Source organism: Xenopus tropicalis, chromosome 8 (genome assembly GCF_000004195.4).
Source record: "Xenopus tropicalis strain Nigerian chromosome 8, UCB_Xtro_10.0, whole genome shotgun sequence".
In the NCBI taxonomy this organism is placed as follows: Eukaryota; Metazoa; Chordata; class Amphibia; order Anura; family Pipidae; genus Xenopus; species Xenopus tropicalis.
This window is the reverse complement of record NC_030684.2, coordinates 49,209,800-49,222,156: the sequence shown is the minus strand read 5'-3', so window position 1 is coordinate 49,222,156 and position 12,357 is coordinate 49,209,800. Positions and strand designations below refer to the sequence as shown.

At 38.0% G+C, this 12,357-nt stretch overlaps 1 protein-coding gene across 2 annotated transcripts in view; it reads left to right on the top strand.

Annotated features, from left to right (window-relative positions):
- The window catches only part of tenm1 (teneurin transmembrane protein 1), a 373,978-nt gene that overhangs the window by 232,791 nt on the left and 128,830 nt on the right, over positions 1-12,357 (top strand). For both annotated transcript variants that reach the window (XM_031891499.1, XM_031891500.1), the window contains 2 exons: positions 2,930-3,129; positions 5,756-5,966. In XM_031891499.1, coding sequence (XP_031747359.1) covers positions 2,930-3,129; positions 5,756-5,966 — 411 coding nt within the window. The remainder of the gene's footprint in view (positions 1-2,929; positions 3,130-5,755; positions 5,967-12,357) is intronic.

The following is a 12,357-nucleotide window of genomic DNA, read 5'->3' as shown; positions in this document are numbered from 1 at the left end:
GTATATTTAGCGTCTGACATTAATGACACTATGGATTATGGTTCACCCGCTTGCTTGTTCATTGCAGAACTCGGCACGACATTGCTTGATTCCTTAATATTTAATATAGAAGGGATTTAAAACACTTTAGTGCTTACCCGCATTCCTCACACAACCTTTTATAGTTTTTCTTGACATTTGAAAAATCACTGCAGATGCAAAATGTTCCAAGCACTGGGCTATAGATAAGTACATGAAATATGTCACTTGTCCAGATTCACTCCAAAGGTCGACCTGTACATTTTGTTGTGTGTGTGTCCAAGCAAAGTCGTACAGAGTGTGCATTCAGTAAGAAACTGGATACGGACAAACCTCCAGAAAGAGCTAACAAAACAAAAATATGTTTTATTATATTGACTCATTATCTTGAAAATAATATTTGGATGGCGCCGATATAAGGCCAAATATGTGACTATATTTCAAGAGAATTTGGCCACTGGGGGCACAGTTTCATTGGAATACATGAAAGATTTTATTTCCCATTTGCTTTAAGCATAAGCAGCTCGGCTTCATATTGATAAATGTTTCTCTATAGGGGTAAGAGGGAATAAGACAGTGCTGACTGTGGCCCAAATGCACCAGTCTCAGATCCTTTTATATTTTTCAGGGGACAGCCAAAAAAAACCTTAAAATGGGGGAACATAAAAAAAAACAAAATGGCTTAAAAGAACAGTAACACCAAAAAATGAAAGTGTATAAAAGTAACTAAAATATAATGTGCTGCTGCCCTGCACTGGTAAAAGTTGTGGGTTTACGTCAGATATAAACTATAATTTATATAAATAAGCTGCTATGTAGCCATGGAGGCAGCCATTCAAAGGAGAAAAGGCACAGGCACATAGCAGAAAACAGATAAAACACTATTGTATTCTACAGAGCTTATCTGTTATCTGCTATGTAACCTGTGCCTTTTCTCCTTTTTTCCTGCTTGAATGACTGCTCCCGTGGCTACACAGCAGCTTATTATATAAATTATAGTAGTGTTACTGTAGCAAACACACCAGTTTTACCAGTGCAGGGCAACAGTGCATTATATTTTTATTACTTTAAAGCTCTTTCATTTTTTGGTGTTACTGTTCCTTTAATGTGGGTAAGCTTTAGCCTATAGGATAAACCCATGTAAATATGATTTTCTTGGAGCTCTTGGAATTCCTTTTGTTTATTTGTATCTGTATGAGGCGGTCTCCCCAACCTACACTCTTGGCTCTACCTAAGCTGATCAGAAAACTGTACTACACTGATGAGCCCAAAGAAGGGCGAAACGGTCTGTAGTTGGGAATCTGATCAGCTATTATCCTGGCTTCTGCTTTAAACCCAGTGGGTGAGCTTTAGCTTATAGAATAAACCCATGTAAATGGGATTTTCTTAGAGCTCTTTGGAAATCGTTCCCAGAATTCCTTTTGTTTATTTGTATCTGTATGAGGCAGTCTCCTCAACCCTAATGATTTGATTGGCGAAAATGGAATGCATTTATATGGGAAAAATTGGACAAAATTATGGAGAAAACAAGATACACATTCTGAGAAATGTACCCATTTAATTAAATTTGATTAGGAGAAAACTGCAAAGAAAATCATAAAACCTAGGAAATGCACCAATTTAAATGCATCTAAATAGGAGAAACTGTAAAAAATTGCATAAAACCTGGGAAATGTACCCATTCAAATGCATTGAGGGGACTGCAAAAAATGCTTAAAATCTGGGAAAACATAAAATGTAGAATGTGAAACATAAACCTTATTTCCTTGTTTCCCTTTTCACAAATATTTCTCAAGAAATCTCCTCCAAATGAAACCTTTTTTAATGAGAAACATATTCTTCAAAAATAAAATAAAACTCACTATGTGAGATTTTTCATAAACGGGGAAAAAATCCACTTGGGGAAAAACACCAATTTTATTTGAACTGCGGGGAAAAAAATTCTGCTTTCAGTAAATGTGCTTTTTAGAGCAACGTTACCAGGTCATTAACAAAATCAGGAATATTTCTAATAAATTTATTATTGGGCTGCATTGATTGCAAAAAAAAATGGGGTGGGTGGGTGCAGCCCTTTTTAGTCGCCTTTTTTAGAAATTTCCTTTGATTTTCGCACAGTCGAGAGTACTTGAATATGTTTCTGTTCTTCTTTGCCCCCATTTTTGCTTTAAAGGAGAAGGAAAGGTAAAAACTAAAAGTAAGTTTTATCAGAAAGGTCTGTGTAAATACAGCCATAAGCACTCACAGAAACGCTGCACTGAGTCCCCTATCAAAAGAAACACAGGATTTTGTGTCTTCTTTTTTGTAAACATGTTCTTAGGGTATCTGATTCCTCTCTCAGAAAAATCCCTCATTCCATGGGCCAGGGACAGTTCTCTCCTTTCCTGCTCCCCTCCCACAAGAATGCTAAGAACTCCCTCCCTTAGGAATGTGTCATCTGAGCTATGACAGCTAGAGCTGCAGCAGGAAGCTACTTAAAATGGCAGCCGCTGTCTTAAAAAAATAGAGAAAGCTTTGAGGGCTCTTTACTCAGGTATGGTAAAGCTTTCTGAGGATAAATATAATGTTCTAGGTGGCACTAATGTGTGGAATCTATTGGCAGTAAAATTCAAAAATGACTTTCCATCTCCTTTAAAAGGCAGAGGCCCAAAATCCAATTTCTCTTGTGTCAATACGAAATGTGAAATGTAATTTAAAAGCTGCTTAGCACTTAGATGCCTTTTCCAATGTGTCTTTGTTTTACATATTTATATCTAGCAATATCTTCAATGCTGTTTTCTTTAATTAGCAGGAAAGGATCAGGGCACTGTAGATACCGAGCCTATTTCTATAATGTTAAGGTACCAACAGTTCAGCGGTTCTTTGCCTTGCATCAGACAGTGTCCAGGAATAAAAATGTTTGTTTCTCTTCCAGTTTATCAAAGAGGAAAAGCGATAGACTCAGGAGAAATTGATATCGGAAAGCAAATCATACAGACCATCCCACCAGGCTTGTTCTGGCGCTTTCAGATTATGATCCACCACCCATTGTATTTAAAATTTAATGTTTCACTGGCAAAGGACTCTCTCCTGGGTATATATGGAAGAAGAAATATACCACCGACACATACACAGGTAGCTGCAAACTGCTTTTTATGTATTGCTATATATTTCTGCCGCCGCTCTTGGGCAGCCTTGCGGATCAGTTAATAGCACAACTCTCAGGATTTAAAGAAATAAGGTTCTTAGGATGAAAGCATTATTCACCTCTATAAAATAAATGTTTGCATTCTTCCTTTAACCATTTCATTACCAGGGACCCTTTGAGCTTGCCACACTACTCTTGTCATTGAATACTTTATTAATGTGTCAAGCACCAGCATATTAGTACCTTTATATCCGGAAACCAGTTAACCAGAAACCTCTGAATTACAGAAAGGCAATCTCCTATAGATTTGATTTTGATTAAATAATTCAAATTTTGAAATGACCGTTTGTATTATTTCAAGGGTGGTGGCAGTCGTTGTTAGTGATACTAGTTGTGGAACTGTTAAGGATTAGCAGCCATTGTTAGAGATACTAGTTATGAGCTGAGTCTGGTAATCTTCTTTTCCTCGCATTTTTTTTTTGGAGTATGGAGAAGATAATCCAATTTTTCTTTCAATGAGGAGCTTTGTCTGCCTCACAAAAACTTTCCTAATTTTATTGTAAAAGAGGGGGTCTTAAAGCACATAAGCAGACATCCTTATTGGGGTGCATCTGCACAGATTAGCCTGGATAGTCTGTGTTCCACACACACCACTGGCACTAGATATGTCTGATGTCAAAGAGAACATTTGTCCTATGCAACCCAAGGTGAAATGATCCAAATCAGATAGGGGCACAATGGTTTTCGCCACCCACTTTGTACCTGAACTCTCCAGTGTGAAGCTTTATGATTTTTTCAAAGGCAAGGTTTAGACTTGTATGTATGTATATCTTTATTTATAAAGCGCTACTTATGTCCGCAGCGCTGTACAGTAGAATACATTAATACAAACAGGGTGTTAAGATAATAGATAAATACAAAGTATAACAATAAATACAGATAACTACAGCTGCAATAAGTTAAGAGTTGAGGACACAAGAGGAAGGAGGTCCCTGCCCCGTAGAGCTTACAATCTATATGGGAGGGTAACTAACAGACACAAATGGGCAAACAGACTTATCCCTGTTATGTTAGGATGCTGTGACCTTTATCTGAGTCCTATATAGTAATCTAGGTTTTTACCCATTTGAGTTGTATAAGATATATACAGGCATATTGAGCAGGCATATTTTTCTGAGCTCCTTTCCCACACAAGTATATTAGTAATATTAGTACCTGTGAAAGTTGTGTTTCTTTTTACCTGAAGTTTTACCCATAAGGCGTTGCAGAGCATAGACAGCACACAATGGTGGTTTTCAGTCACTAAGGATGACAAATGTTGGAGTAGATTATTGGCTTTTTGGATATTGTACTTTTTGTGAAGGTACAAGATAAAATGTTCATGGAAGCCAGTTCAGCCTGTAGTAATTTAGGCATGTAAAAAAAAAAGTACCTTTTATAAGCCAACACAAGATGTCCTGTTGTATACACATTCTGAGCTACATACCAGTGTTTAAATACACTACATAGGACTTATTTACAAATAGGAACACATTAGCATATTATTTGTTGACCATGCAGTGTTGTTTCCCAGAATTCCAAGTAACGGTACACGGCACATCTGCAGCAGCTTTCATGCAGTGCCACAAAGCACTAATGGTGTCACTTCTGGTGAAACAGATGCGACTTCAGTAATCAGATTCCCTGGGTGCAAGTCAGTTGTTAATAACACCATGGAGTGAATTTGTAATACCAGCAATGGCCTTGGTAGACATGTTTTATATGTAACACCCACCAATTCAGTCTTTTTTCTAATGATTTTAGCAGAACTGTGTACATAAAATTAAAAGTACTGTATATTAATTAATAATAGATGCTACAATGGAAGCTAGAATGTTAGCACCAGGTTTAGTAACAGCAGCCAATCAAAAGTTTGTTTGCAATCCGATGAGGCCAATGAATGCTAATTAGTTGCTACTAGAACTAGTGGGAACGATTATTACACCACTCCCCCCAAAGCATATAGTATGTTTGAATGTGAGACGTGCATTTTGCTGCTGGTCCATTATGGGGAAAATAGAAGAAACGCCATTTTTAAGAAGTACCTATTTTCCCTTTAAATACTGCATTGCTCTGTAAGACTAAAGTATATCTCTTCTATATGTGCTAAATGCTGCTCATATACTGTTGAATGAAGAGCTCAGTAATCTCTGTTTTTCTCAAGACTATTTGAAAGTATATTAATAATTCAGCTGTCAGCGAGTTTCAGAGAGATCATTCTCTAAATTAAATGACTGGTTTCCAAACAATGTTGTCTGGGAAGTTAACTCAAAGATACCATTCAGTAACACCAATGTTTTACTTTACTGTAACGCCCATGGGAGATATTAAAAGGAAAATCTCAGAACCTGTATGAAATGGATATTTGCCGTTCAGTTGAATGATTGTGCTTCTGTGTGCCATTTTTATTTCTCTGTATTTCAAATCTCCCATAGTATTAGCTTTTGAAATATTATATATATATTTATTTTTTTCTCTGTCGCTCGGCTTGACCGATTTCAAGCTTAGAAAATTACTGCTGCTAATTGAATAGTGAAGTTGTTGAATTATGGATTTTCTGTGATGTTCCCTCAGTTTGATTTTGTAAAGCTGATGGATGGAAAGCACTTGATTAAGCAAGAGCCAAAAAATACAGAAAACCCCCAGCATGCACCTCGGAGCCTAATCTTGGCATCCTTACAGGAGACAGGCTTCATTGAATACATGGATCAAGGTGCCTGGCATTTAGCCTTTTACAATGATGGAAAAAAGATGGAGCAAGTACTTGTATTAACAACAGCAATCGGTAAGATCTTCGTGCCCCTTAACTGACCTAAAATGAATCCATATATAAGAATGTCACACTTCAGTGTTCTATTTTATTGTTTTTTTTTTACCTTACCACTTCACATTATATTAAACAATGTTCTTATTTTGTACATTAAAGTCTAGTTTCCCACCTTTTTGTACAATGTATATATTATAAATAACTACGCAGGCTGCATCCTAGCAGAACTATACAGCTACACACCCTTGCTCGCTAGTAGGTGTAATATGTAAGAATATTCACTAATGAGAATCCTGTTTAACAGCCCTATTTTGATCATAGTTTTGTCAGCTATACACAAAAAGGTGGAACATAAAGGAACGGTAACACCAAAAAATGAAAATGTTTTAAAGTAATTAAATAAAATATTAAACTGTTGTAAGCTCTTTTGGGCAGGGCTCTCTTCACTTCTTGTATCGGTTTTTGATTGCTTTATATGTTACTCTGTATGTCCAATGTATGCAACTCACTTATTGTACAGCACTGCTGAATATGTTGGCGCTTTATAAATAAATATTAATAATAATAATAATACTTTTGCCCTGCATTGGTAAAAGTTGTGTGTCTGCTTCAGAAAGGCTACTATAGTTTTTATAAATAAGCTGCTGTGTAGCCATAGGGGCAGCCATACAAGCTGGAAAGAAGTAGAAAAGACACAGGTTACATAGCAGGTAATAGATAAGTTCTGTAAAATACAATGGTGTGTTACAGAGGGTATCTGCTATATAAGCCATTGAGTCCAATTTCACTTTGAATGGCTACCCCCATGGGTACAGAGGAGCTTTTTTATATAAACCATAGTAGTCTTTCTGAGGCAAACACACAACTTATACCACTGCAAGGATGCACTTACATTTTTTAGTGTTACTGTTTCTTTAATGGCTCTTACAGAAGAGAATTTCAGCTTGTGTTTACCAGTGCTGGAACTGTACAGGAGAATGCAAAAAGAAATGAAGCCATGTATTTCCTATATGATTGTGCTCATTGTGGCACAGGCAATCACCCAAACTGTGTTTGGCACTTGCATGTGCCATAATAATAATAATGACAATACATGAAAGAACCACCACAAGGAACCACTTGAAAACAATGTTCATCTACAAGAGCCCTAAAATTAGGATTTGTTTATTGTAGTACAAGATGTTGTTTTCACAAAACTTGCCCCCCAAATTTTCACTGTTAGAACCATGGCACGACAAAAACAAGCATGAAAAAAAAAAATCTTCCATTGACTTAATGCATTTTGCATGAAAAAAATTGAAATGAAAAATCAGTCATTGACTTCAATGTATTTTGAGTGGAGAACACTAAAAAATAGCCCATTAACTTCAGTTTTAACATTTTCCCCCATTTTGCAAAGTTTTCCACAGATTTGCAAATTTTGGGGTAAAGGGAAACAGTACAGATTAGCATGTAGGTGCTTTTACTCCCCTTAGTGCGCTTACACTTTCATAAGGGGATTTAGTAAACCTGTACAGTCACACACTTTGGCCCACAGAAATAAAAATATATGCTGTGGGATCCCTATGCTCAATAGATGTATCAGTATAGTCTGCATGGACATAGACACATATATATAAATAGAGCCCTGGACAGAACAAAAGAAACAGGATATAGAAATAGCTATTAATTTTAACGTAACTAAATTAGAATTACAAAGGCAGCAGCACTGGTGAGTCACATTTGGCTAACTTCCAATGAGCAGTATGTGTCAGCTATTGAAGGCAGCTAATAGTATCACAAGGAGGCGAAACACTCAGCACCAGCATTTCTGGTACAGTACATCCGTCACAAAAACTACACATTCATGAAATTCATCAATAGGAACAGGCTTGAATATTATGACAACATATGGTGAACATGGACTAATTGCACGGCAAATTACAAAGAGAATCAGTGGTTGCAAGCTGAAAGCTCATGGATAAAAATAGATGGACACTTTAGGCTATTTGCTAAAAATATGGCTATAAAATGACCAAAAGAATTGAATTAACATCTCTGTGACCCAATTTTAACAAAACTGTATATTGTGAGCTTGGCAAAGCTAGAATTTATGATAGGGTGTTCAGAAACTGCTTGTATGCAAGGCCAATGCACAAGGATATTTGACCTTGTGTTTAGAGTACAGAACTGGTCCACTGGGTAATGGAAAAAAGTTATAAGTTCTGACAGGTCGTCTTTCACCCTCTTTTCTTACATGATAAGATTTGGAGAAAGCAAAAGGATGCCTTCAGCCTAGAATATTGTTGGCTGGATGTGGATCATTATCAGTATAGGCAACGATTAGTAATGAGCGGATCTGTCCCGTTTCACTTCGCCATAAAATTTGTGAAACGGCAAGAAAATTCGCAAATTCATGATTTTTTTGTGAGCACCTTTTTTTGTCGCTGGCGTCTTATGTCTTTTTGTTTACATGACCACGCTTTTGTTTGACGCGACTGTGCCCTTTTTTGACACGACCGCACCCAGTTTGACTTATAACGGAATTTTGTTGCATGCAATGATTGTGAATCCATGCCTAGCAAAAAATTCACTCATCACTAGCAACCATCTCATGAAAGTCATATAAATGTTTATTATGGTTACATGAATATGAGGCAGTTTTAAAGAATCAGATGCACACTTTGCTGTCTCTCCATACACAATGTCAACAAACAGAACAGTGGTTTCATGAACACCAGAAGGTCAAACACCTTCCATAGTTAGAGATGTAGCGAACTGTTCGCCGGCGAACTAATTCGCGCGAACATCGGGTGTTCGCGAACGCGGAAATTCGCAAACTTTTGGCGATGTTCGCCATTTTGGGTTCGCCGCGGTTTTTTTTGGCGTTTTTTTTTGGCGTTATTTTTTGGCGGTTTTTTTTTGGCGGTTTTTTTTACAAAGTATTTTTCAGAGAAATTTTTGCTTGATCCCCCTCCTGCATGCCCCTGTCCAGGTCGTGGCACCCTTTAAACAACTTTAAAATCAGTTTTCTGGCCAGAAATGGCTTTTCTAGGTTTTAAAGTTCGCCTTCCCATTGAAGTCAATGGGGTTCGCAAAGTTCGCGAATATTCGCGAGTTTTGCCGAAAGTTCGCGAACGGGTCCGCGAACATTTTTGGCGATGTTCGCTACATCCCTATCCATAGTCTCCCCAAATATTAGATCTACTGTAACCATCATTGAATCTTTATGGCAAATGTCATAATGTAGAAGTTATTTACACCTTTTGTGTCCATCAAATAAGTGGAGGCTTTTCTTTTTAAAAGAAAGCCAGAAGCTTGAGACAAAGGCACACTCTACCCTTTATTTGATTCTTGATATTAATATTAATATGAGTCTGCAAATACTCAATCATATAATGCATGTAACCCTCATGACTACATGGTCAGAGCAAGTCATACCAACTAGTCAAATGCTGTATTTACTTTTATATATTTGCAACAGGCTGGTAAATCCAAAACTAGTGCTTTGCCTGTATTGCCTGTATAATTATAACATATTTATAGAGCACCAACATAGCCCAAGCTCTGTACAACAGCATTTGCAACATTCATGTATAGCTCTGTGATATGAAGACCCTTTGTTTTTCAGGAAATAACAACTGTCTTTTTTGCTTTAAAGGAGAACGCAAGTCAAAATTTAAAAAGCATACTGCCCAATACTCCTCCTATTGTTTAGTAAAAACGCCACACTTTTGGCTCACCTGATCAAATATTTACTCAGTCACACTTACTTCACATTTTCTAGAATAGGCAGCCATCTCTAAAAAGGTATTCTCCCTTCCTTTCCCTCCTTGCTTCATACTGCACATGTGTTTCATTCCCCCCCCCTGCCAGATCCGCTTCTGATTGGCTGGTGGGCATGTGTAGCTCAGAACAGGAGACAAGATCAAGTTACACACATGCTCAGAGAATAGGAAGGCTGCCGCTGGCACCTACAGGAAGGGGAGAGAGATTTCAGTGATGTCACTGTAGGCTTCACACTGCTGTAGGCTGCCAGCACCATATCTCAGAGAAGCAAGCAGGGATCTGGGAATTTAGATATGCAGCAAGTTCTTAAAAAGAATGCCTTTAGACTTACTTTTAATTTATATTAACCTTTCATTGTCCTTTAATGCAATCCCCTCTCTTGTTTGCTTGTATTGTATATACAGGTTCTTTTCAAAAAATTAGCATATTGTGATAAAGTTCATTATTTTCTGTAATGTACTGATAAACATTAGACTTTCATATATTTTAGATTCATTACACACAACTGAAGTAGTTCAAGCCTTTTCTTGTTTTAATATTGATGATTGTGGCATACAGCTCATGAAAACCCAAAATTCCTATCTCAAAAAATTAGCATATTTCATCCGCCCAATAAAAGAAAAGTGTTTTTAATACAAAAAAAGTCAACCTTCAAATAATTATGTTCAGTTATGCACTCAATACTTGGTCGGGAATCCTTTTGCAGAAATGACTGCTTCAATGTGGCGTGGCATGGAGGCAATCAGCCTGTGGCACTGCTCAGGTGTTATGGAGGCCCAGGATGCTTCAATAGCGGCCTTAAGCTCATCCAGAGTGTTGGGTCTTGTGTCTCTCAACTTTCTCTTCACAATATCCCACAGATTCTCTATGGGGTTCAGGTCAGGAGAGTTGGCAGGCCAATTGAGCACAGTAATACCATGGTCAGTAAACCATTTACCAGTGGTTTTGGCACTGTGAGCAGGTGCCAGGTCATGCTGAAAAATGAAATCTTCATCTCCATAAAGCTTTTCAGCAGATGGAAGCATGAAGTGCTCCAAAATCTCCTGATAGCTAGCTGCATTGACCCTGCCCTTGATAAAACACAGTGGACCAACACCAGCAGCTGACATGGCACCCCAGACCATCACTGACTGTGGGTACTTGACACTGGACTTCAGGCATTTTGGCATTTCCCTCTCCCCAGTCTTCCTCCAGACTCTGGCACCTTGATTTCCGAATGACATACTTTGGACCACTGAGCAACAGTCCAGTGCTGCTTCTCTGTAGCCCAGGTCAGGCGCTTCTGCCGCTGTTTCTGGTTCAAAAGTGGCTTGACCTGGGGAATGCGGCACCTGTAGCCCATTTCCTGCACACGCCTGTACACGGTGGCTCTGGATGTTTCTACTCCAGACTCAGTCCACTGCTTCCGCAGGTCCCCCAAGGTCAGGAATCGGTCCTTCTCCACAATCTTCCTCAGGGCCCAGTCACCTCTTCTCGTTGTGCAGCGTTTTCTGCCACACTTTTTCCTTCCCACAGACTTCCCACTGAGGTGCCTTGATACAGCACTCTGGGAACAGCCTATTTGTTCAGAAATTTCTTTTTGTGTCTTACCCTCTTGCTTGAGGGTGTCAATGATGGCCTTCTGGACAGCAGTCAGGTCGGCAGTCTTACCCATGATTGCGGTTTTGAGTAATGAACCAGGCTGGGAGTTTTTAAAAGCCTCAGGAATCTTTTGCAGGTTTTTAGAGTTAATTTGTTGATTCAGATGATTAGGTTAATAGCTCGTTTAGAGAACCTTTTCATGATATGCTAATTTTTTGAGATAGGAATTTTGGGTTTTCATGAGCTGTATGCCACAATCATCAATATTAAAACAAGAAAAGGCTTGAACTACTTCAGTTGTGTGTAATGAATCTAAAATATATGAAAGTCTAATGTTTATCAGTACATTACAGAAAATAATGAACTTTATCACAATATGCTAATTTTTTGAAAAGGACCTGTATATCTAGTAAATGCATAATTAAACTGCACTACATTGTCATGTACTCCTACCTGTATGTTAAAAAAAGTGGATATTTATTTTCTCAATAGAAATATGTTCTGAAATGTAACTAGATTCCCAGAATGAAATTAAGAGCTATCTGGATAGACCATATAATATATATGCATGTAAAGTAACCTGCGTAACTGCAAGGACATTTTTCACTCTCTGCATCATGAAAGAATTGCCTTTAGGAGGAATGAAATTAGAGATGTAGCGAACCTCACAAAAAAAGTTTGCGAACCCGTTCGCGAACTTCTGCCAAAAAGTGCGAACTTTGCGAACCCCATAGACTTCAATGAGAAGGCGGACTTTAAAAACTAGAAAAGCCATTTCTGGCCAGAAAACTGATTTTAAAGTTTTTTAAAGGGTGCCACGACCTGGACATTGGCATGCAGGAGGGGGATCAAGGGCAAAAATTTCTCTGAAAAATACATTGTTGACACAGCGTTGCGTTTTGTGCTGTAAAGGGCAGAAATCACACTACATTTCTAAACTTGTGTAATAAACTGCTTTAAAACATCCGGCGTCTACATGCCAATCAAGTCGTGTAAAGGTTACTAGCCGGTTCACATGCAATTGTGCAGTACACAATGAAAAGAAGAGTAACAGTAATCA